The 26,718-nt window shown below is 54.1% G+C and overlaps 1 protein-coding gene across 6 annotated transcripts in view; it reads right to left on the reverse strand.

The window, feature by feature from the left end:
* Window positions 1-7,320: 7,320 nt before the first annotated feature.
* LOC150010761 (transforming acidic coiled-coil-containing protein 2-like) overlaps window positions 7,321-26,718 on the reverse strand; it is a 69,183-nt gene continuing 49,785 nt past the window's right edge. For all 6 annotated transcript variants that reach the window (XM_090278740.1, XM_090278738.1, XM_090278739.1 and 3 more), the window contains 7 exons: window positions 21,892-22,035; window positions 21,372-21,448; window positions 17,701-17,744; window positions 12,036-12,196; window positions 11,746-11,852; window positions 11,295-11,415; window positions 7,321-7,866 (listed from right to left, as the gene is read on the reverse strand). In XM_090278740.1, coding sequence (XP_090134866.1) covers window positions 7,801-7,866; window positions 11,295-11,415; window positions 11,746-11,852; window positions 12,036-12,196; window positions 17,701-17,744; window positions 21,372-21,448; window positions 21,892-22,035 — 720 coding nt within the window. In that variant the 3' untranslated portion in view covers window positions 7,321-7,800. The remainder of the gene's footprint in view (window positions 7,867-11,294; window positions 11,416-11,745; window positions 11,853-12,035; window positions 12,197-17,700; window positions 17,745-21,371; window positions 21,449-21,891; window positions 22,036-26,718) is intronic.

A 26,718-nucleotide genomic window follows, 5' to 3' on the forward strand; every position in this document is an offset into this window, starting at 1 on the left:
AGGAAGGACTTGCAGCATGAAGAAGGGATGCTAAGCGTGCTGCCCAGAGTCCCGTGGGAGTGGGGGAGAGGGCAGCTTCCCACAGGAAACCAAGTGACTGGGTGGAAATTCAGACTCCTGAGAGGGGTTCCGACTGAAGCCAAAACTAGTGAAGTTTAGTCTGTCCACACATGAGTCGATAAACTTACAATATGATCCTGTTAGGGTCCAATGTTCCCGACGCAAAGGAAAAGCGAGAATAAAAAAGACGGTCTGTCTCCCTCGGCATGACTTATCACCACCATGTGCATTCCCAGAAGAGTCACACGAACCCCGTCCCTCCCTACAAATGTGACTCGTGACGGCCCCTGTGCCCACCCACGGGCACGGCCCAGAAATGCGGTTCGTCCCTATGGGGCGTTCCCTCCGCGGGCCTTCGCTCTCCCTACCTGTCTCCGTCCTCCAGAGCCTCACCCACGTCTGTGCTCACAGAATCGCTCATCTCGGGGCGTCCCCGCCGGGGCCGGAGCAGGGCTCCCTGGAGAAACGGCGCTGCTGGGGCCACCGTGTTGGCCTTCCTGCCGCGCTCTGTGCTTCTTGGGAGATAGAGAAAATCTTATTTAAACCTCACATAAATGCTCGGTCTTCCAAATAACACAGCAGAAGAGAAAAAATCAAGACACATTCTAAATGCTGGTTAATTTTCAAACATGGCCAAGGGTTCTCGTGAGCCATCTTCTCAAGGCAGGTGTGTTCAGTAGACAGAGGATTTAAAGCTACGAAGTCACCTGGAATGTAGGGTCTAGGACCGGAGGTGCCCGAGGCAAACTGTCGGGGGTGGAGTGGGGGGGCAGGAGAAGGGCGTTTCTTTGCCTGTAGTGCTCAAGAACCCACAAGCAGCAATAAGGTTATGCTTCAAGAAACTGTTCCCTGAGTCCTTACGCTAATGTGTGATTGCCGAACCGAGGAGAGCCTGCCTGGTAAAATACACAGAACATAAGCTTCAGCCTTTTATCCATTTTGTAGAGTCAGTTTAGTGGCATTTAGTCCATTGCAACGCTGTGCAACCACCAGCATGATCTAGTTCAGAACGCTTTCATTACCCCGAAGGAAAAGCGTGTCTCCCAACTCCCCACACCCAGCTCCTGGAAGCCACCTCTCCCTCTGCCTCCGTGGGTTTGCTATTTTGGATCGTTTCTATAAATGCAGTCATACAATGTATGCACTTTTATGTGAGGCTTCTTCCGCGTAGCATAATGTTTTCCAGTTTCATCCACGTCGTGGCATGTGTCAAAATTTCATTCCTTTCTATGGTGGAATAATGTTCCATTGCGTGGATAGACAACGTTTTCTCCAGCCATGCATCGGAGGGGGACCCCTGGGCTCCGTCCGGCCTTTGGCTACTGCGGGCAGTGCTGCAGCGGGCGTCCGCCTGCAAGTTTCTGTCTGAACGCCTGTTCGCGATCCCTTTGCGTATACACCCAGGAATGGGACAGCTGGGTCCCCGGGCGGGGACTTTAACTTAAGACTCTTTTTGTCCAGCAACTCCCTTCAGGGAGCAAGTAGGATACACAGCATGGACGCAGACCTCAGACGTGGGGGCTCAAGGAAACCTGGCCAGAAAAGACGCCCCACGAGGGACCCACAGGAATGGGGCAACTGCTCCTAAGCACCGCCAGGCCCCAGCGGCACTGTGGGCAGGGCAGGTGCTGCAGAGCGGAAGCTCCGAGTTCAAGTCCCGCCATTGCACCTAACTGGTTGTGGGGTACCGGGCCAGCCACTTAGCCTCTTGAGCCCCCTGGTCCTCATATGTTAAATGGGAATGATGACAATGACAATGATAATGACAACGCGCATGAACACGAGGATGAAGATGAGGATGATGGTGGTGGCGGTGCAGGTGGCGATGTGAAAATGATGAAGTGAAGTTCGGGCACTCTGCCTCGGCACCGTGCCCGGAACGGGGAGGGCGGTTGAAAACTGTGGGCTCCGAATGTTGACAACGCGTGAGGTGGGAACGAGGTGGCGGCCCTCTGACACCCGCTTCCCAGCAGAGTCTGCCAAAAATCTCCAGGTCCCCATGACACGGGACCCACCCCCTCGTGGAAGCCGGGAGACACCCCGTAACCAGGAGCGTTGGCTCCTCACCGTTGCCTGCCCTCTTGGGAAGCTGAGCTATTGGGTTGGCCAAAAAGTTGGTTTTTTTCCAGACAATGGCTCCAGTAGTGCTTAGCCGTCTTTAACTTCATTCGAAACAATTTTGTTAGATTGTATGGTGACAGCTGTCCTATCAGCGTGCATTTAAAAGACTTATTAAAATTGGTGCGTTTTTGGGTAGCCATTTTAATATTGAAGATAAAAGAAAATACGCAACATTTTCTGCATATTATCCTTTATTATTTCAAGAAAGGTAAACACGCAACTGGAACCAAAAAAAGGTTTGTGCAGTGTATGGAGAAGGTGCTGTGACTGATCATATGTGTCAAAAGTGGTTTGTCAAGTTTCCTGCTGGAGATGTCTCACTGGATGTTGGCGCTCCACGGCCGGGTAGACCAGGTGAAGTCGATAAAGATCAAATAGAGACATTCATTGAGAACAATCAACTTTATACCACACAGGAGAGAGCTGACATCCTCAAAATATCCAAATCTATCAAAATACTGGTGAAAGTGAAAAATGTGTCTTATTTTACAGAAAAAAAAAACGCACGAACTTTTTGGCCCACCCAATACTTCCTGGATTCAGCACTCTCAGGAATGATAGTGGTGATGACACAGGGGGACAGAGGGAGAAGCACCTGGAAGATAAAACAGGCACACTTTACATTTTCCAAAAATGTCCAAAGGGTCTCTTCAGGTTGTTCCGGAGGAAATTGACCCAAAGAATCTATATTTTGCCATAAGAGTAACCATGAGTAAAACCTTGAGTGTGGGTTATTGTTGATCAAATCAAGAGAATATCAAGTTTTTTAAGAAGTGCATTAGCAGACCGACAACTCTCTGCTGTCGCGCTGGGAACATGGCTCCGATGCAGCGATTCTTCCCCCTTCCCCCAGGGACGGGGCCGCGAGACGGCCCTGAGCAGGCCGATCATGTGCTTTGCTACTTGCACGGGCCCTATGCACCCGGACCCTTCTGCCGCCCGGCCTGGAACCCCCAAAGCCCCTCCCTGCCAGGTCCCAGCAGCACATCTCGAAGGATGAAGGGGGCCAACCCTACTTACGGCTCTGAGGCCCCCTTGCCCGCCACGCGTGCCTTCACAGCAGGCGCCTGTCCAGCCAAGGTGTTCTTATTGCGTTCAGCCCCGAATTACAGGTCACTGGGGGCTGTTCACCTTCTGTGGTTGTGCCCTTAGCGTGCTCATGACATCTGGGGCTCGCTGTTTCCTTTTCTGGGCCACGTGCTTTGGCAGGGGAGCTCACCTTTGGTTTCTTGGGGTTGTTGTGGGCACCATGGCAACGGCAGGGAAGGTTCCGAGCATTTCCTGTTCCAGGCCTGGTTTCAGCTCGGCTGGGGCTGGGGGACAGTCACAGAGACCACCGCTGGGGCGCCGTGCACTTCCTCCTCAGCCTCTCTCTTTAGGGGAGCAGTTTTGCCTGTTTCCTGCGGTGCCAAGTTTCCTTATGGCACTGGGATGACATGGAAGATTCTAGAGGATGGCCACAGTGAGAATCAACACCTGAATCCTCAGGCCTCATCTCACGGTACACATAAACTAATGACTTAAATGCTGCGTCACGCCAAAAGATAGATGTGTTTTTTTGCTGACCTGACGACCTAAGGGAAAAAGCGGTCAGTGCCCCTGACTGAACAGTCGGGAATGGCGTGTTTTAAACATTCTTGCGGCACGCCAGTTGGAAATCGCTGGACTGGAAGGTTCTCAGGCCCCTCCCAGCTTTGGTATTCTGGACGCCCTCTTGTGCCCAGACATGGTTTGATGAAAATATTTACATAAAAACTGAAGTTTTACAATATTGAAAGCCATGCTTGCTGATTTATTGTGTTGGTAAATGATTTGTAATCTGCTGCCTTCAGGAACTAATAATTCCTTAAAAGTCAGGGCTAAGACCAAGAGCCTTCATTCCAGGGACCAGGGTGGAATTTTGCAGGGTCCTCAGCAGCTCGGTCTGCAAAGCCAGGACCCTGGACTAGAGCGGTCTGCATCTGTGACACCTGGGAACCTGGGTCCCCCACCCCAGGGCGCACCGCAATCCCAGCTACGGTTAATAGGAACCTCTAGGGCCTTCACCTGCGGCCTCTCGTGTGAATTATAAAGCAAAACGGGAACGCGGCTGCTCTGCCTACCTGTACCTGCCTCCTGGAAACTAACGCTGGGATTGGGAGGCACCTCTGAGTGCAGCTCCCGCCTCTCCCTCGGGTCTGGGATTCCACTCTCCTGACACCGCATTCTGCTGTGCACCGGTGGTCACCCTGGGGTGACCGCCAAACCCGACCGACAGCAAGTGCCCAGCAAACGTCTCGACGTGGAGAATGGGGTGCCCCCGTCCCGCCCCACTGTGGGCTCTGCTTTTGCGCATGGATGAGCACTGCATGTGTGTGTGTGTACGGTGCACACATGTTCACACGTGCACGTGTCTCTACCTGGGGGTCACGGTCACATCGCTACATATGTCTTTGCACAAATGGACAGATTCTCTCCCTTTTTGTTGCTTGCTCCCTGCCACCCCAACTTCTCCCAGCTACTCGCCCCTGGAGTGTAGAGCCCGGTGTAAGATTTCAATGAAAGGGTTTGAAATACACTGTCCTGGGCCATCATGTCACATGGGCCGGCTGGGATCCCTCAGAGCAGGCTCTCGGACGCTCTCTAGTGGCCGCTCCGGGGAAGTGCCTGCAGCGCCAGGCTCCCTGCGACTCCGAGGCAGGACCGCTGCCTGGCCTCCGCGGGGTCCACCACTCCCTACAGGACCTGAGCTCGGGGACCCTGGGCATTCAACCCACCCCAAAGCCTTCTGAACACACGTCCCCCATGGGAGCTTTTGGGGGCTGAACTATTAGCTAAAGTTGAAAATGACAAATACGAGTGAAAGGAGATGGCCTGGCACCTTCTCCTCTAAGCCCTTTCCTGGGGGAGCCGGTGCTGAGATGTGTAGGAAGCAGCCCAGGTCCACGGGCCTGGACGGGTCAGAACTCCCAGGAGCGCAGGCCTTGGTGGCTCAGACGCCACCCCTCACGGAGCCCGGCTCTCAGCTGAAACCACCTTGCATCAGAGTCTCCCGTGCCGCAGCTACAGGGGGATTCCTGTGTGCATCCATCTTCTTGAATGTTCCAGTGATGAGGGGCTCGCTGCCTTACCCGACTGCCCAGCCCAGCCCCCTCCCCCGCCTGGTCGCGTGTATGGAGGGGGTACGCTGAAAACCACCCGATCCCGACTCTGGCTCTGGCACCGACTCGATGTGTAGCCTGGACACACCCTCACCCACCCGGGCGTGCAATTCAGACCCTCCCCTGACCTTTCCTTCCCTGGCACGCCGCTCGTCACGCAGGAGACCCCCTTAGAGGAGCAACAAGGAGCCAGAGAATAGCCTCAGACGAGACCTGGCACAACCACCCTCTTAAGCATTAAACCCTACACATGACATCCAGGCCTCAGCTGTCTTTCAGATCCAGGCCCAGAAAAGCAGCAAAAGGCCAGGGCCGACATCAGGACCGGCTGCGGTAACTAATGACCCCCTTGCCCTGGCGCCGACCAATTAGCGGAGACCGTGACCCTGAAAGGATATGCCTGGAAAGCGGATGAATACTTTTTTTTCCCCTTTATTTTTACTGTTGACACTTAATACAGATGTCCCCATTGCCCCCCCTTTGGCCCGTCTCCGACCATCCCTGGCCCCCTTCCTCCGGCCTTCACCACACTGTTGTCTGTATCTATGAGTCACGCGTGTATGTTGTTATTGGGGTCCTCCCCTGAGACCTCCAGGTAAAAACCCTCAAGACAAAGGACTCAGCAGCTCCTTCTCTTGAGCCCACCTGCACCCTTCCCCAGACCCAGAGGAGGGTGAAAAGTCCAGGGGAGCACGTGGATGAGGAGCTAGGCCCTGGGGAGGTGAACAGAAGGGGTACACTAAGCAGAGGCTGCCGGGCCGTGGGATGAGGCAGGCCCTGCCCCTGCTTAGGGTCCTGGTGACCTGAGGGTGACAGTGACTCCAGCAGCTTGGCTTCCCTGCTGGGTGGAGCCCAAGAGTACAGGCTGGACATCGCAACTGTGTCTTTCTCACCTGTGCTGCCTGGGACAGCCAAGTGCCACACACCTTGTAAGTTACAGAAGAGACCCTCCCACCCCACAGGGGAGGCCCAGGCCTGCTCCCTGTCAGGGGTGAGGGTGGCCCTAATATGCCTGAGCAGGAGGGAGGGCACTGGAGCCAAAGGGCCATCAGGGTCTCTGGTCTGCTTTTCAAGCTTATACCTCACACCACGCACGTCCCCTAAAAGGTACATCCACATCCACCTGAGTATGTGACCTTGTCTGGAAACAGGATCTTTGCAGATGTAACTGAGCATCTTGAGATTAGATCACCCTGGATTGGGGTGGGGGTTGGGGGCTAAATCCAATGGCTTGTGTCCTTAGGAGAGAAAGGAGAGACACATGAGACCAAGAGGAGAAAGCCACTGGAAGGCAGAGGCAAAGGGTGGAGTGATGCGGCCACAAGCCAAGGAATGCTAAGGACTGCCACCAGGAGCTGGGACCGAGGTGTGGCAGAGTCTGTCCCTCAGAGCCTCAGAGGGAACGAACCCCACTGACACTTTGATCTTGGACTTCTAGCCTCCAAAAGTGTGAGAGGGTCAATTTATGTCATTTGAGCTGGTAGATTGGTGGCCATTTGTGACAACAGTCCTGGGAAATAAAGACACCTTCCCCCCGACCCTACACCAACCCTGCAAAGTTGGGGTCTCCGAGAAAGTCAGGAGCAATTAAGGAATCTAATGGCAGGCAGGATTACCCAGTTACATCTCCACGGTGGCCTAATGACCTGCCTCCCACCTTTCCTTCTCCTTGAGAGGGGAACAGACCCTCAGGTTGATCGGGATGCACAGAGCTGCTTCCCTGAGCCCGTGAAGGGAAGTGGTTTTGCCCCCTAAGGTCAGAGACTTTGTAAAAACAAAATCCAAGCTCGTTCAATACATTCGCTGAATAACTTAAGTAGCAAGTCAATACTTCTCTGTGGTTTCTACTTACCACCAAGGGCACGTTAACAAAGGAAATGCTATTTAAATCGATGGACAAAGAAATGAGCCCAGAAGAGTGGAAGGCAAATCTGACAGGATTTAACAAAGCCGAGGACAGGCTCAACCCTTCCCAGAAAATCAATCATCGCCACACATATTGCCAAGATCCAAAGAAAAAAATTTATTTACAATAGAGAATTTCATTTGAAACATGCATCTTCTTTTTTTTAACAAATCAGCAAATGCAGATCAAGTTTACACTCCTTAAGGCAAGGGTCCCTGTGCAAGTTGTCCGTGTTCGTATGAAATCCAAAAGCTGCTCACCCTGGGAACTCATGTACAAGGGCAAGGCCAAGGTCGGCGATGTGTCTTTTATTAGCGAATCAGACAATCTCCCTGATACAGGAACTCTGAGGTCAACTTGCTATGAATTATACTAGGAAAATGCAAACCAATAGCAAGAAATTCTGATAGTCTCCTTAGTGCTGCATACAATCAAATCGACGTTATTTAGAAAGGAAACACAGTAGTGCATACGAAAAAATGAAAAGAGAACCTGTCCATGGGACTGGGAGGACAGCAGTGTGCCGACGGTCATATTGCACGCAACGGTCAAGTCCAAACATTTGGTTCGAAGTTAGCTTTTCCCCATTTTGGCAATCAGTTCATCACAAATCTTGGTGAGTTCCTCTATCTCTTTATTCTGCAAGTGAAGACAAAAAAAAAAAAATTGTTGCTGAAATCTCTTGGTTGTTTGAAGTCAAGCCAATCAGAATGGTCATTGGGTTTTTAGGGGTATGGGGTCCTCTAGACTTCTTGGACCTCCTGAGAAATGATTGCAGACAAATAATCTATTTACATCCCAGCTCTAGCTGTGTGACCTTGGGTGAGTTACACAACCTCTCTGAGCCTAGGTTTCCTTAGCTCTAAAATGTGGATGATACCATCTGTCTCTCTGAGAATGAAGTGAGGTCTGAAATGTAAAAGTTCCCTAACACAGTGACCCCCACACAGGAAAGTCCTAGCGAGTGCTGGTTTTCCTCCCCTTATTTCCCCCTGAAGGATGTGGACACAAAAGGACGGCCGGGGGTGAGTTCCTGGTGGCTTATTTGAGAAATGCCACCAGGAGGGGGTTAAGCAATTCTACAGGAATGGGGATCGCTGGCATTATTCAGAAGATGCCACATGAGGCAGCGCTGTGACCCAAGGGGTCGTGGGCAGAGGCAGGGGCAGACGCAGATGGCTTCAGGTGTCCCTCACGCCACACCTGGCCTGTCCTCTGGAGCCCCAGCAAGGGGAACCAACCACACGTTCACCTGACACCAATGATTCTAAGAACGGGAATCCAGCGGGACGGCACCTCCACCGCGGCAGGCGGGGTGGGCTTGGCTCTCGGATGGGCTCATGCTGACGTGGCTAATCGGCCATCCCAAACGGCCCTCTCTAAGGGGACTAGATCTTCCCAGGATCTTGGGGACACTTTGCAGCCAGCTTTGCCTCCAGGTCCCCACAGAAGCTAAGTCTTCACTGCATCCTGTCCCCTGAGGCTGTACTGAGGCCTTTCCTTGGAAACTTGGAACCTCCCAAGACAGGTTCCCACCCAGAGCCACGTGTCCCTTGTCCCCGGGTTGGGCTCCGGGTGCCCCTCATCCCCATGCCGGCGCCTGGGAAGAATAGGCCTCCTTGGTGGAGCAGGAATTCTGTCCCCACTACTGTCCTGTGGCTGCCCCCGCCGGGGCAGAGTCTGCCGGCAGCAGCACCTCCGCCAGCCTCCCCTCTAGAGATGGCTCTGAGACCCCCGTGGAAGATGGGCTCCTCATAGAAGGCCGCCCTGACCACAGAGCCTGGAATTACCATTGTGACCACCACCGCCGCTGCTGGGGCTGCCAACGGTGACTTGGCATCTCACTGGGGCGCTTGGCAGGTGCCGGTCACCCTGCTAAATGCACCCGGGCCTTGTGGCCTCACTCCATTCTCACCAGGGTCCCTTCGCGGAAGCCACCGCCATCCCCGCTGTTCAGGGGGGAGACTGAGGCTCCGAGCAGGGGTTAGGCGCTGTGCCGGTCAGCCGGGGCCAGCCGGGCGGGCACGCGCACATGGGCCTGGCTCTTCGGCTTTGCTACGCTACCCACTGCACAGGACGTCAGCGACTGGTGGCCGAGAGGCACTAGCAGACCCACTAGCTTCTCCATGCGGCCTCTTGGCACCATCAGCCCAACGCCGAGCAAAGCGCCCCTTCACGGAGCTTGTCTCACTCACAAAACCCTTCCCACAGTCCTGACCGGGCGAAAAACTGCCCAGGGGGGGATCATGCTTTGGAATTGCTTTTTAAAAACAAAACAAACAAAACAAAACAAAGACTCTCCTCTGTATCCGTTACAGTCCACTAGGGAAGAACGCATGAGGTTCACTCATTCTTCCCGGCCTTTCATTGCAGACAAAATGACGTTGCCAGATACGTCTGTATCTTTGCTGTTACCCCGTCCTGTGCGATGCGGGTTCCTCCTTGTCTTAGTTTGCCGGGAAACTTAGCGCCACTGTCACTCTGCAGCTGTCCAGTGTGACCAGTCCGGGTGCCTTAAGAACCACCACCCTGGTGGCCCTCTCACCTCTAGTCACCTAACCTGTACCAGCATGCGGCCGTGTAAGCACCATCAAATCCTGATGGAAGGAAGCTGGAGGGAGTGATCTCAACCGTTTTTGCGACATTTCTCAGCTAGAAACATTTGATACCCAATGGCCTTAAAGACCCCAAATGACTGGAGCATGCAGTCTTTAATTTAAAAAAAAATTCCACTTTTCAGGTTACCGAATACACCAGAAGTGGGTTATCAACGGTCACGGAATAAAAACAGACACCCACTCAGCATGGAAACTGCAATGATTTCAGTGAGTGCCGAGTGAGCAGGGGCTGGCACTGGGTGTCCTGACCTTCTTCCCTGTCTCCATGGTTACTGCTAAGCGCTGTGATCAGAGCCTGGGAAATAGAGGTGATTGAATAGAGTCCAGGCTTTCATTTTTTTGTAAAAATACAATTCTCTAATATTAAACTTCCCAGCAGCGATCTGGTAACACGGGTTTCTAGCTGTCTGAATGCTGTGTGACCAGGAACGGGCGCGGGACGCAGAGTCAACGGGAGGCTGAGATGCTGTAAGACTCGCACCTCAGGGAACGTCATTCCTTACCAGAGTCCTATAATTCTCAGGGCTAGAGGGGGTTTTCTAGACCCTCTGGTTTAATCCTCATATATTAGAAACTTAGAAACTGAGGTGAAGTGGGAGGTGGCCCACAGCCCTCATCGGTGGGGCGCGGACCTGAGGCTCCTGAGTCCCAGGGCTCTGTCTTGGCATCATGCAGGTGAAGAGACAAGTAGGACCCGCCACCGCAGAGACCAGTATTGCTTGGCACAGATCCCCCGGGGACCTCGGCCAGCACCCCTGGAATCTTGCTGGGTGTGCGCCCAGGAGCAGGGGCGCCAACCGGAGGGCAGCTGGGTGCTTCCGGATTAGCAGAGGCCAATGGGGAGACAGGCTGGACTCCTGATGCCACCTGCCTACAAAGGACCACCCCCGCCCCAACGCACTCACCCAGACTCAGACTGATAGCACTCCTGGGCAAAAGAGGCTTCTCACTGGGGCACCCAGGGAGAATGTGTACCACTGGCTGAGCACCAGACTGGAAATCAGGAAACCTGGGGACAAGCTGAGGGATCTCAGAAGGATCCCTCCCTACCATCCATGCGAATAGGAGGACATGGCCCATTCTCTACATCCACCCACTGTCCTGGTGGGTACCTGGTGGGTACCATCCACTCGCCAGTAAGCACCCTGGATGCGGTGGTTAGAGTGCTATGCCTGGCACAGTGTCGGTGTTTAAATATCTGACAGAGAAGTGAATGTTGAAAAGGAGCGAAAATCAGCAATAAGCCCCAGGCAGGCCGCTATTCCCAGAAAAGCAGGAAGGAGGCCAGTCTCAGGACTGGCATGAAGATGGCTCCTCTGGGGGGACAGCAGGGATATGCTCATGGAGCCAGAACGTGACCCGGGAGCGCTGCAGTGCAAGCCCAGCCTCGGGCTCCCGGAGGGTCTGGCCAGCCCTGTCCGCCCGGAGGCCACCGCCCCTGGCCCGTACCTTCTGCTCCAGCGTCCTCTCCAGGGCGTCCACCCGCAGCTGCTCCTTCCGCAGGCTGGCCTGGTAGGCGGCCTGCTCCTGCTGGGCCTTGCCCCGGACCTGGGCGATCTCGGCGTTGGCCCTGCGGGAACGGGGGTGGTGGGGCTCGGAAATCACCACCCTTCCATGCAGGTGTCTCCCGCCTTCCTCCTCCCAGCTCTGGGCAGGGGGAAGCGCCTGGATCCAGCTCCCACCAACACAGGCCCAGTGCAGGTGCCCACAAGAACTCCGATCCCGAATCCCATTCTCATGACGCCGGGTGCTTTGAGTGGGGGCCCTGGAAATCACAACCCACAGCCTCCACTTCTCCAAATGCGCCCTGACTGAGCGCAATCACTGCACACGCTGCCCGGGGCCACATCAGGGGTGCCATCAAGCTGCCAGCCAGCCCGGGCACAGCGCCGGCTCTTACCTGTCCAGCTTTTCCTCCGCATGCACCTTCAGGGCCTGGTACCTCTGCTCCTCCTTCTTCACCCGGGACAGGTACTCCTGTGCACACTTCTTCAGCACCTCTTCATTCTGACACGACAGAGGACAGGGGTTGAGCCCGTGGAAGGGATACCAAGGGCTGCTGGGAACCCCAGGAACTCTCTGATGAGGGTGTAGCCTCAGACGGCCGAGTCCGACTCCCCAGCCTTCGAGGATGGCCTTTCAGAAGCCCCGCCTTCCCCCACGCCACGCGTCTCCCGAGCGCAAACGCACCTTGCGGAAGCCCTCCAGGACCTCTTTCATCTTCTCGTATCTCCTGAAGAGATCGGCCAGGGATTTCTCCACGGAGTTCAGGTCAGACAGGGCCTGCTCCTTCTCCAGGACCAGCTGCTGGACCGTTTGGTGGGAGACCGACTTCTCCCTCTGCTCGTCCTCTGGCGGGAGAGACAGGCACAAAACCATGGAGCCCGCAGAATCCGAGCCCGTCTCGGGCCACCAGGGCCTCAGCCTGACCTGTGGGCATCTCAGACTCAGGAGAGACCCCGTCCCCCGAGCCCGCCCGGACTCTGCGTCTAAAGGAACGAGCCCCATGGCCCCTGCACCCCAGACCTGGACCTGTGCAGTAGCAGATGGGGTGGACATTAGCCATTGTTCTTTGACCTGACCAATGCAGCCCTGTAAAATCTACACTGGACACCCAGTGAGTACCTGGTAATTGACAGCAAACAAAGAGACCCACAGGTAAAAAAGAAAACATCACTACTGAATTTCGTGTTGGGCGAGGGGACAAGGTCCCGTCACCTGGGCTGTGAGGGGCTGGCCTTCCTTAGTACTGTCAAGGTCAAGAGAGGGTCACTGGAAAAGGTGGTTTCTTCACTCTTAAAACATCCCATGGACCTACTTCTGTCAAAATGAGTTTCTCAGTTTTGTACAAAAGAATTACGTTCTGGCCCAGTTCAGAGTGGCTGGTCCTGGGGAACGGGACTTCTCTGTCCCCAACCCACCCCCGAGTCATCACTGCCTAATATTCTGCACGAACATCTTAAAAACTGCCCCATACTTATGGGAAAGGCCTTCTCAGACCACAGCCGCCTGCCCGCACGGCAGTCACTCCGTTTTGTGTGCTGAGCCAGTACTGGTCTGGGGGGGCCAGGAACCATTTGTTGTGATCTGTCTACTTCGGTGGCAGCCCTCACTCAGGGCTCCTAGGGGAAGGAGCCCTGCAGAGCTGGCCCTCTGAGCCCAGGTCACCTGGGAGGTCTGCCTGCTGCCGGGGACGGCCTCCAAGGGAGGCTGCCGTTGGATGGCTGGCACCTGACAATGGTGACAGCCACAATACAGCCGCCAGTGCATGCTGTGCTATTTAATTAATGCTCCCACACTAGCACCCCAGCACCAGACTGAGTGAGCTTCCCGTAACCCAAGCTGGGTCCCCTCCCTCCTGCTGAGCACCCAGGGCCTCCCCTCCTCCCCTGCCCTGGGAATATATCCCAGATACCACACTCTCGCCCCCTGCCCTCCCCGCTCCAGACGCGATGGCCTCCATGTCCCTGGGGTGCAGGGCTGTCGTGTCCTCTGTCAGGAACACGGGCCGCAGCACTTCCAGGGCCCCGGCACCACTCAGGTCTCTGACCCCAGGTCACCTCCCCAGGACACTGGTGGGAAACACCTGCTCTCCACTCTCTCGTCCTATATTCTCTTTCCAGCAGCAGCCACCCTTCTCCTTACATCAGACACGTGTGTGCATGGGAGCGCACGTGTGCATGGGAGCACACGTGTGTGCACACATATGGTCTGCTGGAGGACCTTCTCCTCCAGAATGCACACTCCACAAGGGCAGGGTCCCAAGTTGGTTTTGTCCCCTGCTCTGTCCCAGGGCCTAGGATGGTATATGAGCCACAGGGTGACACTACCCACCCACACCGGAGCCGTGGATGAATGAGTGACGCCTGTCACAGCCCTGGGACAGCCTTCCAGTCTCCATGCACAGCAGGCAAATGGGGTTTGAGGAGCTAAGTCATGGCCACGGAGGACGCTGCAGACTCGGCCCCAACCCCACAGCCATGTTCAGAACCCCATTGCTACACAGGCCTCTGATAACAAACCTAGAAGGGTTAAGCCCCCTCAGAAGCAGGGGGACGCTGCTCAGTGTCCCGCCGGACCCTGAGGTTGGGCACGTTCACGTGCGCGGCGTGGAGACAAGCGTGCGGCCACATCAGGCTTTCAGCTCCAGCCCTACCATAACCTTGCTCAAAAGTCCTGACTCTCGGGGTGCTAGGGTCTCATTTCCCAAATTAGGGATCCTCCCACCTGAGCAGCAATCCCAAACAATGGGGCTCTGTTCAAACACAGGCTGGTGCACCCCTTCCCCCGACCCCTTGGGTTCAGGTTCAGCAGGGCTGGGGTGGGGTTCAGAATTTGCACCCGTGGCAGGTTACCAGGCCCAGGGAGCACGCGTGGAGAATGACAGGCCTGGAGCACGCCTTTGACCCCCGCCAGCCCTGCCTCTCAGAGCCCCCGCCACCGGGGCAGAGGTGAAGGACCAGTGCCAGATGAGTGCCTGGGTGTGAGTCCCAGCTCTGGTACTTCCCAGCTGTGTGACCTGGGGCAGGGCTTTGAACCTGTCTCAGCCTCCTTCCTGGGAACAGGGGTCAGAGTGCTGATCTCATGGCATCTAGGGGAAGACTGAACAAGAAAATGTATACAAAGCCTTCAACACAGAGTAAGGATGCAGTTCCATGGCCCGCCATCGACAGCACCATTGGCAGCGGGGAACTGGCGCGATGCCAGTCTGTGAGCCACGAAGGGGGGGCATCACCTATAGCAAGAACAGGGGCGCCAGCAACCTGCTTGCTACACGGAGATGCCGCAGAGAGAGGGCGTTTCACCACGTGCTTTTCAGCTTTGGAATCTGAGTGGCTTCCTCAGTCCTCAGCACGCGGTACAACGCACTCTCTGGGCTGGTTTGAGGACGTGGATACACTACACTTGGCTTGCAAAGGAGCCGTTTGTCAAACAGGGTCCCTCTGCTTTCCTGGACGGGAGACTTAGTCTCAGGTTTCCTTTCCTCCTCACACAACCCTTGTAAAAATAGAACTTCCACGCTCCAGGGAGAGGGAGGAGGAAGAAGGCTTCACAAATCTTTGTCAGTTACAGGAAATCAGCCCCAAACCCACGAGGCTCCAGACTCAACAACAAAATGATGTCCCTGGAGACTTTTCTGGCTTTTTCAGGAATAAAACGTTATTAAACCACACGCGTGTACAGCCAATGCACAAAAGCAAAAAGTAACGAAACCAGAAAAGCAAACAAACAAACAAACAAACAAGAGTAGCAAAGGGCAGGTGTCAAATTAGGTGAAAAGCATGTACTTACCAGGCTTGCCTGTTTGTTTTGCAAGCAAAGGGCAAGAAGCAACAGAAAATGGAAGCAAAACAGATAATCAGGGCAGTTGTTAGGAAAGCAGAAAACACCCGATTGCAACCACCTGCAACGCAGAAAGCACAGCAGTGTCTCTCGGGTCTGAACTCTGAATATTCAACGTTTGAGCTGAACGCACTCCCTCTGCCAACACGAGATGGGCCTGGACAAGGGTGCCGGACAGAGGCCACGCCCGTGGAGCATCTGACAGTTCACCCGAGGCCACAGAGCCAGCGGGGCGCGCGCAGGTGGGTGGAGACTGCCTTGAACTTCAAAACGCTGTTAAGAGTCACCCTGGTCCTGAGTGGCCACGCTCTCCGGGCCTGCGTTCCCTCTCCCACAAGGGATGCCGGTTGGGTGAACACAAATGAGAAGAAAAATATGGAGTCCAGATGAGACATATGGGTGTCTGTCTTCCCCACATGGAGAGACTCATGGCCCGCCCACGGCCACAGTGAGTCCCAGCTGTGCCTTAGCCCTCATCCTCAGTCTTCTGCAAGGACATGAGGACCTCGAAATCTATAGGTGGCCCTGATCAATGACCCGCAGCAGTCAGATGACAGGTGACAGATGACAACCACAGACAAGCTCTGGAAAACTGAAGGATGAAGGGGACAGTACGTGGATGAGCGAGGACAGGGAATGAGGAACGGACACACAGTGAGACCCCACCCAGAGTGACAATGCTGTGCCCAGCTCAGGACGCTGGAGGGGTCTCACGGAGCTAACTGTGAGACCCTCCCCTGCAATGGAAATGCTCAAAAGGGGTGAGTTCCCAGCTCTTAAAAAGTGAGGAACCCGTGGCCAAACATACCAGCTCTCCTGGGGGGGGGGGCAGGGGAGAGGTTGGGGGGCGAGGAGGGGCTGTGTGTGGCCATAATCGCTGGGCTCAGGGTCCCAGACACTCCTCAGATCATCTAGAATTGAAACTGCTGTTCTAACGACTCTCACCTGCCGATACGCTGCCAGGGACGCATCAGAGCTGAACCATCGTTCCATCACCTCGAGGTCAGGCCACTTAGGCCACTACAGAGATTCTTACTCTTTTGGTTTCCAAGAGCGAATGTCTTATATCAAAACGGCCAGCTGAGCCGTAAAAGACGGCTCAGGACAGCCCTTTCCCGGCAGCGAAGGCTCCTAGCTGCTTACCCCTACTTCCGTATTGGCCTAAATGTCATCACCAAGAGCAAAAACAAAAGTGTGTGGCTCTGAGACACAGACGGACGCTTCCAGGTGAGCCACGGCAGGTCTGAGCGGCGTGTTCACACCCCCAGACGCCAGGAGGCCATCAGGGTGTGTTCCGCTCGCCAAACACTGCGTATTGAGAGATGTAAATCCTTCCTCCCGGGCACTTTCCCCAGCAGCTCTCAGGCCAAGAGTTTTGTTTTTTTATCTCCCCCATATGTATTCGTAAATTCGTCTACCAATTTAATAAAGTGGTTTCATTTGATAGAAAGCAGACACCAGGAGGCGGATCCTTAGAAACGCCGAGCAGGCTTCCCCCCTGAGCTCCGGGAGAAATGGCCTTGACTATAATAAATCAAAACTAAAGCTCCTTTGAATGGGAAGCGCTCCGTTGGCAGCCTCCTCATCTTTCCCAAGGCTACGCTCTTGGGAGAAGCTAGAGATGCGGGGTGGGACACCCCCGGACGCTGCGGGCCGAGGGACAGCCGCCAGCAGAGCCCGGCGGGGACACAGAAGCTGCGCTTTGCAGGGCGCTGGCGCCGTTCCTCCGTCTGTGCTCAGGAGGAAAAGGGTGTTAAAAAGTGGGAGTCGTGGCGCGAAGCAGATGAATACGCAGATAAACAAGACATCCCCCTCCGGCGTCACAGTGTCATTTCTGAAAAGCGGTCATTCGTCTAAAAACTTGGGCTTAAAACTTCGGCACGACCTTTTCTCATCATTAAAAAAAGGACCTCGCTGCGTATAATTCATAATTGAGGCATTGTTTCCTTGCAGGCCAAAGCTATGTCTGTCAGTACCGGCTGCCACACGCTGTGTTAAGACGGGTTCTGAGGCCGTGTCGGAGCTCAGAGAGAAAGCCTTGGGTGTGATCAGAAAACAGGGTCTGCCATGTCACAAGGGAAGCAGGGGCAGGCGGCGGGACGGTCACAGCTCTCCTATCCTGTCCTAGACCGTGCGTACAGGCTAAGTACTTTGTACTTGAGTCTAAACTACTTCAGGGTTTTGGGGGTTGATGCCTGGTTTCTCCAATAAGCAAAACAGTCCCCAAACATCCCAGGAACCAACCCAAACCTGTTTCCCCAGGACATGGGCAATCCTGGCTGGGTGAGGTGATGGCCATGGACGTGACAGTCACCATTTCCCACAGGCATGAATGATGGTGAGGGGCATTCTAGCAGGTGTTTCCTGGTGGTCCCCACGCTCTCTGCCTTGTGGCAAGGACCTGAGGGCCTAACAGGAGCACAATCCAAGTCTCTGTCTTCAAAGCCCCCCCACCCCCCATGGTTTGGAAACCTCGGGGCAGGCCGGAGCCCCCGCCAGGCAGGACACCCACCTATCATCTGAGCGATGGTCTTCTCGTACTCGGCCACTATTTTCCTGTAAGAGAAGTGAACACATGTTGGAACCGTGACAACTGAATGGCTTTTAATTTCACACAGGGCCCATGTGCGGGATGTCACCAGCCTGACCAATGGACGAGAGGACAAGTCATTTGTCCCAGCTGGCTCACACTCCCAGGGCCACCTTCAACCTCGGCCTTCCCTTTGCACACCCAGATCGGTTCATTTTCCTAGTGCATGACTCAGGACACACTACTCCCTGTGCAAAACCTTCAATGTCTCCCCACTGCCCACCAAAAATAAAAAAATAAAGCTAAACCTTTAGCCTGACCATCAAAATCAAACCTTCGGCAACCTGGGCCCGATCTTCCTCAACAACCTTACCTCCTCCCACGCCATCTCATGAACACAACAAATGATTTCTTGTTGGCTCTGGGCTTTCTCACCTCCATGCCCTGGCCTGTGCTGTTCATTTCCCCTCTCTACTTGCCCCTGTCACAGTCTACTCATTTCTCAGGGCCCAATGCAAATGCTTCCTCTTCCAGGAAGCCTCCCCTGATTTCTCCTTCAAACTCCATAACATTTTATCTGAACCTTCTTCCAACCATCTCATAGTACATGAGTGGGAGCACCATAGCATGTGAGTGGGAGCTCCTCAAGGCCCACAGCCACTTCTTACTCACCTGTGTTTGGGGGGGATGAATGGAGGGTGGGGAGAAAAGAGGAACACTTCTTGGGATAGTCATGATAAACAGAAGCTATGAAAAAGTACTAAGACCTCTTGTTTGTAAGGCTGCCACGCTGCTGCCCGTAGGTAGAGGGACCCAGGAGTGAAGAAACCCTTCCTCCCGAGCCAACCTTCTGGAAGAAGCCTCTTAAAAAAGACTTGGGAAAAAGTTTCACCTACATTATCCAATAATTATTCTCCATGGGAGAACCAAGAGCTGCTGACCACCAACAGACCCAGTGTCCTGATTGCAGGTGACACCCCGCCCTTGGCTATGCGACCCAGACACGTTAGTCACAGACCCTGGGGGCCCAGCTTAGTCCCCAGCGCAGTGAGGATGACCCCAGATTCTGACTTTCAGGGCTGTGGGGAAACTAAGTGAGCTTACAAGGGACAATAGAAGCAGAGAGCATTCTGCAAAGGCCCTGGAACTGCTTGGGGGTCTGTCCCTGGCTTTCCGACTGGGGCCCCCAGGTCGGCACCTCGCCCAGGGCAGACCCACAAGAAAGGTGACCGTGACAGGAGCCCACTTGGGCTCTTCCTAATCCCACTCAGAAGCACTCTGTGTTTTCTGTGATGAAACCACACAGAGTTTCTGGTTCTGCATCCCAGAACCAGAAAATGGTGATGGATCTTTATGACTGACCCATCGGAACCTGTCGTCACTGAGGACAGAGGCTGGCTGGCCCACAGCAAGTGAGGAACGCGTCCTCTCAGAACTGCTGGGGGACCAGGGGCCTGAAGCTGCTCAGTGGTGCTGTATTTTTATCTCATCTTCACAATGACCGCATGAGGCCGTGCCCTCGCTGTCCCCAGAACTGCTGACGGGGACCTTAGGGCATAGCGTCATTCAGGAACCTCTCCAGGCGTCCAGGACTACAAAGTGGCAGAGCCAGGACTCGAACCCAGGCATCAGATGCTACAGCATTTGTTCACAGCCTGAGTGTTCTACTGCCTCAAGGTGCTGGGATTTAGTATTCCCTCACTTATCGTGGCTATTACGTTCTAGACCCCCTCCACGAAGGAGGAACCTTATATTTATTCTACACTCTTAAACCTACGTCACTTTAACAACATACGTATACAGGACCGCAAAATCCTGCGATAGAGCGAAAAATCCACGATAAATAATTAAATATGATATTTTTAAAAATCCCGCGATACAGTGAGGCCGCGATAAGTGGACCGCGGTACAGAGAGGGACCGCTGTTATACTTCCCTTTTACAGGTGACCGAGTGTCAGGCAAAGTAACAGGCCCAGAAGCAGGTAGGAAGCAGGGCCTGATTTTCACCTGGTCTGGCTCCAGAGGGTGACAGGGCTGACCCTGGGGCCATCAGACACCGGCGTGGCTGCGCCGGTGGGTGACACGTGAAATCCTATCACAACAGGCGGTGAACGGCACTCCCTGGAGCCCCCATGGGTACAGCTTCTCCCAGGGAGATAGAAGGAGTCAGGGAACGTCCAGCCTTCCCTGCACTCTCTGCTTCATTTCAGTGCAGGCAAAAAACTAAAGCTGCCTGTTCCCTCCCCACCCCCACCCCAAAAACAAAAGAGGGAGAGAGAAGAAAGAGATTCAAAAATAATGCACCTATACGGCCTCCGTATGAACGTGAAGCAACGCACTACTATTAACCTCCAGGAGCGGTCCCAAAGGCATCAGCAGAAAGAAAGAACTCACAGAACTTTAAGGAAGATACTACTTGACCTAGAGAACAGGGGATATGATTAATTAGTTTACTTGCTACGCAGTATGCAACCGATTTTGGTAATAAACTCGCACCTGCCTTCGCAGTGAGCTGCACTACGAATGTACAAATTCTTCTGCTGATCTCCTGCAATTCAGCCGCTCCCTTATTCCCGGCTGTGGGGCAAAAATGAAACCTACTATGGCCGTCAGCACAGCGCCGGACCTGCCTGGTTAAAACGACGCTGCTCTACCCCAGAGCTTCTCCCGCAATTGGAAAACCCCAGAGTCGATTCAGCCTGAGCAGAAGGAAGGTGGGGGGCATCCCAGGGTACGTTCTAGGCCCGAAGAGGGTTCCTTAGTTCTAAGAAGATAAGAAAGGGAGGAGAGCAGTAAAGGCGAAGGAGGGCGGCAGAAGTGAGAACAGGAGGCGGGCCGCTGGGTGCAGCAGACAATTTGGGTTTTGGGTTCAGAGAGGTGAATTCCAATTCGTGTTCTTCTAACTAGAAGCTCCAGGGCCTTGGGCGAGTCCCCCCATTTCTCTGAGCCATCTGCTGACAAAGAGCTGACAGTCCTCGAAGGCCGGGAGGGGGGAAACAGAGACCACGGGTCTCTGGCCACGCTTGGCACGTGGCAGGCACTGTAACACGGTATTAACACATTTATGAACACGGTAGCTATCACACGTCTGTGACAAATGCAGCAACTGAAAATAAATCATGCAGATGAAATTCGGGAGACAACCTAAATGTTTATCCACTGAGACGCGTGAAATTAATTAAGTTACCACCACACGAGGACCGTTACACAAGTTAAACAATGGGCTGGAGATACAGCCAACCGGTCCGAGAAATGCTACGTCACAAAGGAGTGCAGCACAGTGGGGATTTCCTCTCTCCACTTCGGAAGGAAAAAGGGGGCTCTACGGGAAACCTGCACCTTTGACCTCACACATGACAAAGTCTTGGAAGGCTTCACCCCAAATCACGCACAGCAGACGCCTGCGGGTGCGGAACTGGAGGCTGAGGGGGAAGGAGGTCTGTTTCCTCACCGTACGTATGTTCCCTGCGGCATCTTACTCATGCCCGTGGTATTTTAATCACAGTAAAACAGTAAAGGCACGGCTGTGAACGCATGAAACTCGGGAATCAAGAATAGACCACGTGTATAGAAGACCCTTCCACAGACCACCCCCGCTCCACATGTTACAGGAAGACAGGGGCCGGGGCCCGAGCGTCGCCGTCACACTGACCTCATCTCCATCACCTCCCGCCGGCTTTCTTCATATTTCTCTTTCCACTCGGACACCTCTCTCTCCTTGGTGAGGATCTAGCACCAGAGGGAAGAGGAGAAGGGTTAGCCCCAAGGAGTGAATTCAGATCGGAGCGAGTCACAGACCGAGGCCGGGAGAGAGTAAATAAATGCGGAATTCATATTCCCTACATCAAGTAATAATTGTATTCAGAGAATTTCACGGAACATGAGACAGAAACAAGCCAGATATCAGGCCCTCCCATGCCCACTGGGGAGCAGCTAAAAGGCGTGTGCTTTTGTTATAAATCAAGCAAGACCATTAAAGGCCCGTTAAACAATTGTGTCCAAAAAGTCAAAACCCACAGCTGGCCACCTGTCCATGCCTGCAGGGTCAGAGGAGAAAGCCTGTGACAAAGATGGATGTGGGTACATATACTTATTTACATGTGGCAGAAACGGGAGCGTCTCCCAGGGCAACAAGAGCTGGCCTTGCCCGGGCCGCCCTCACGCCACGATACCTCTGCTCTGGCGACCTGCAGGGCGGAGTCCAGGTCCGGCTGTTGGAACAGGAGGCCTGCGGGCTTCTCCACCTCGGCGGTCCCGATGCGGGAGTACAAGGCTGTCTTGGAGATGGAGACATCTGTCGCATGAGCAGCTTCTCTCTGTGGGGTGGTTTTAAATTTAAAAAAAAAAAAAGTTACCATCAATCATACGACAAAGAGGACCACCTTCATCCTCTCGTGAGTGGGTCGGTTGTATGGTTTTGAAACAGAGAATATCCGAAGGATGAGAAAATGCTCAGACCGATGAATGGGGGAATGGCGGACACACTCTACGGAAATCTGTCAGGTTGCACCTGCACAGGCAGACAAAGGGGCTGATGGCGGAGGCCTCCCCAGCATGCAGCCCGTGGAGTCGAGCGTGTCTGGTGCTGCTTATTATCTCTGCCATTTATCAGCCGCCGAGGCACGTCGGTGCAGCGGGGAAGAACCAAGGCCATATTCTCCAGCGGGCTCCACGGCCCAAATAGAAACCTGATGTGAACGATGCTGAATCCTCGTCTACGCTTGCCTAGTCCTGCGTAACGGCAGAGGTGGTCGTTTTTGTAAGACTGTCCACATGTCCGTCTGGGGCGGGGGCCTTTGTTTAGCCCTATCTGAAAGGACGTGATTCACACCGAGCTTCAGGACTACCATAATGGTCAGCCCACGCCACCTTCCGCAAGCTAGTTTCTGGCCGCCTAAAGGTAGGAGTGATGTTGGAGTCATGTGGCCTTCAGGCTGTCGTGTCCATGGGAAAACTGAAAACCAGATCAAGGACGATGTCTGCACTTGCTGATAAGGCCCTCGACCAGCGGCGTGATTCCCTGCCCCCGACACTTGGCCCCGGAGGATGGTAGACCACAGTCTCTGGCCTCCTGCCACAGAGGAGAGGAGAGGCTCCTCTTCCTCCCTTTGCACAAAATGCTCAGCATTTGCCAACACACTTGAAATGCGGTGTTAGGAGCGCAGCCAGGTGCCAGCCTAGTTCTACTACACGAGGAGCACCCACCAGTCACACTCCCAGTCCTATTCATTAACCTCCTGGCTGCCGGGGCGCCAAGGCCGACCTGCGCTCTGGTTGCTGGAGTCCAGTTCTGTGTTAAGCGATGGGGGTCTGACGGGAACGGTAGACTGCTTCTTCTTGGGAAATTTACGAGAAAAAGTTGAGCAGTGAATAGAACACCGCGGTGTGGTAGGACAGAGATTTAGGGAAAGAATAGTGAGGACTCATCCTGCGAATGGCAGCAGGTAAGATTAAAGAACCCATAGCAACTGGGAAGGGGCTGCCCCTGAAGGTAGCTGGGCGGAATCTCTCTTCAGTCATGAGAACAGGCATGCTGACCCTACCCACGGCGTCTGGGAAAATGAACTTGAGACAGCTTGGAAAACTCAGGCGGAAGTTTAATGGATAGGACTGGGGATTCCCGAGTTAGGACCGGTTAGTTGTATACATGCACGGTCAGCTAAATGGTTCAGGTTGTCCTAGAAGTGAGCCTCGGTTCCCGGGTTTCACTGTCCCTGCCTGGCCTGGAGTATTTGGGACCCAGATGACAACTGCTGGTCAGAGAGGGGAGCACACAACCCTTGTCTAACCAGACCCAAGAGACACCCTCATGTCTCAAACGGGCTGCCAGGAGCTTTTCAGCTTCCGGTCCTGAAGAAGCTTCTGTAACAGGACGCTGGACCAGAACACAAGTGAACAGCCCCCAGGAGCAGGCAGGACGGCCCCTCCGAAAAAAGCCACCAGAGGGGGGCAGAGCTTCTCTGGTCGGGCACGGGTTAACCTCTGCCGTCTGAAGTGTTTTCAAGGTTCTACCTCAGAGAAACATCTCAGGAAGTGAGTGGGGAAAGTATACCTAGACCTCCGGACTCAGCATTGGTTTCTGTAGATGAAGTTCATAAACACAGAATTCTAAGGAGCACTGAAAACTTCCTCTCACTCTTTCAGTAAAATAATGTACTCCTTGAAAAGACCCCAGAATAGTAAAGTTTCAAAATATAGAGAACATCAGATACCACCTTAACTCATCCTGCTCCTTCCAAAGATGAAAAAAAAAGGAGACTCTGAGGGGTGTGGCCAAGGTTTCCCAGACTGAGATTCAGTTCTGTCCCCAAATAAACCAGCTCCCCGAAGGGCCGGAGAAAAGGAATTGAAACTAACTTTATCAGACTGGGCAGAGACGAAATACGACCCCAGCAGGACTTAATGATCGTGAAGCTGCCTACATCCTTTGTAAAGCAAGGGCGGGGATGAAAAATGAATGAAACAAGGCGCTGTCTAAGTAAACACAGAAGTGACTGCCCTCTACAAGGAGTCTGTATCACTTTGCATCTTGGCCACCTGGTGTTTTCAATAAAGGAACAGATGATCCCAGAATCCCGTTTGAATCATTACCTGAGTATCGGCATGTTAGTGAAATGCCAGGTACACACCCTGCTTTCCTCTCACAACCAAGGCTTGTGTTTAGCCGAAATTAATAGGTTGTCTCTCACTGATATTTTAAGATCAGATTTACTAAGCTTTGTTTCTCTTACATAAGCCTCCACTTGCTACATTAAGGGGGGCCCAAAACCCGCGAGAATCACAAATTAAAATGCGACACGGCTGTGACCCCTCCACCCATGTCCTCAAATCGTGGTCCCCTGGGGGAGTCACTCTGGTCAGATCTGCAGGCCTGACGCCTGGGGTCCTTCTCACCTTCTCACCGTGGAGCCAGGGGCTGCGGACCTTGTCACTCACGCAGACTCCGTCCTCCCGTGGCCCATGCCCTGGTGCCAAGCCTTAGGGAAAAGCAGCCACCTCCAGGACGGAGGCCGACTCTGTCCCCAGGAGTCGGGGGACAGCAGTGGGAGAGGAGTGCACGAGGGCAGGGACCAGGCAGGGAGACCACAGCAAGCTGGGCTGAGGTCATGGAGCGCGGACACAGGCCGGGCACTTGGCAGGTGTCCAGGCCACAGGGCACCAGGCTGGGCAGGCAAGCAGCCTTACCCAGGTGCGGCCCCACCCAACTGTGACACACGTGAGGAAGGCCCTCCCACGGGAGATACCGCCAGGCACGACCGGACCCTCCTGAGTCAGGGCACAGCCTCAGTCCTTCTCAACAAAGGGTGCAGGGGACAGCCACACATTCTCGAAATGGGCAGGTAAGCTGGAATCCACGTGCCAACCCTTTGTCGCTGCTCTCTGGACTGTCCTGGTGGCTCTCAGACATCCTGCTGCTCAGTGTCGGGGATGGTGGGTTGTTTCCGGACAACGTGACACGCCCGGCCACTCGCCAGCAGGACAGGTCGCCCCAGCCTAACTCCTCCAACGACATGAAATCCAGGCATCTGCGTCTACAGACCAGGCCTTCTGGAGGGTTCCAACACTGAGGAGGGTCGTCCTTTCCCTGGCCATGTGGCTGTGTCTAGGCTTTCCGCAGGGCTGAAGCTGGCCGTTTGCAAATCCCTGTTCCTAGGTTATCCAGAGGCACCCTTCATTCTGAATATCGCGTCCCCCTCCTCCAAAGGGGGCCGATGGCTTTAGGGATTACAACCAATACTTGTTATATAGGCAAATTAATTAATCCCGCCCCATTCCCCCCCACCCCCCCGTGAGCCTTTTCCCCCTTGGAAAGCCATACAGATGGGACTTCTAGGATCTATCTCCCCTGGTTCAGTGTTAAATTCACGGCTGCTGCACCGCCCGGCTCTGCCTGTGGTCAGATTCACTCCCAGGAGGACAAAACCAAACTCAGTTCGGCCAGAAGTGTGTGGACAGAAAGCACTACGGAGCCACAGCCAGACACCCCAGACCATAAGGGGAAACCCCACAGTGGCCCCGCAGAGGCTGGCCGGGCTGGCACCCTGTCTAAAGGTAAATTAACTTAGCGCTGCTTGTAGGTGCACCCAGAAATGACCCGCCCTCTTTCACCCCCTCGGTGGGATGTTTTAATTCCAAGTGGTTTCCGTTAGGGTTTAGCACCAGTTTAAGAACGCACCGCCAAAAAGACCGGGCGATGTCACCTGCAGCCGAAGTATGTGGGCAGAAAGCAGAGCCCATTAGGTCCACAGCGACCACTGTCTTCCCATGTCAGCAACTCCTGGTGCAGGGAGGGGCCATCGAGCATCCGTGCACAGACACCCCCAAACGTAAGTGGGTTCAGACCGAGGGCTCACCCTTGACTGGGTCACCTACAGGAAACGGCACCTACTTCTCCTGGGCCAAGGTCACTAGATAATATACTTCTTACAAAAGTGGTGCACCATACTACGGTTGAAAAAAAAGGTTCCTTCCACTCCCCGACATTCCACGCCATGGGATGTTTTCCTAAGCATGCCCTTCCGCACCACAGGAGGGAGGAAGCTGGTTCCGTCTTTCCCACCCGCGCTCAGTACATTCCCGTGACCATACTTTCTAAATCAAAACCAGGCCGCGTGGTCTGAGGACCGGCTGTGATTGACAGGAAGTCAGCTGCTGGCCAATATTTATGGACTGCCATCTCCAGTGTGGCCTTAGAGGAGGGGGAGGGGCCCAGGCCCCCGGAACACCTGCGACTCAATCTGCACTACTTATTAAGAATATTCTCCACACTAACCTCCTCCCAGGACCAGTCTGGATTCACAACTTAATTTTGGAGAAATCATCTGGAATAACCAACCGAACACTAGCTGGAGAGAAGTCTCATAACCACGGAGAGACAGAAAAGGTTGCTACATCACAACGTGACCGAAGAAGAATTAAAAAAAAAAAGAAAAAAGAAAAAAAGAATATTCTCCATTCTGCCTCAAACTCCGGGACAGGGATATATACTGTATTTGCAG

Source organism: Furipterus horrens, unplaced genomic scaffold (assembly GCF_987537825.1).
Source record: "Furipterus horrens unplaced genomic scaffold, mFurHor1.1.pri manual_scaffold_5, whole genome shotgun sequence".
In the NCBI taxonomy this organism is placed as follows: Eukaryota; Metazoa; Chordata; class Mammalia; order Chiroptera; family Furipteridae; genus Furipterus; species Furipterus horrens.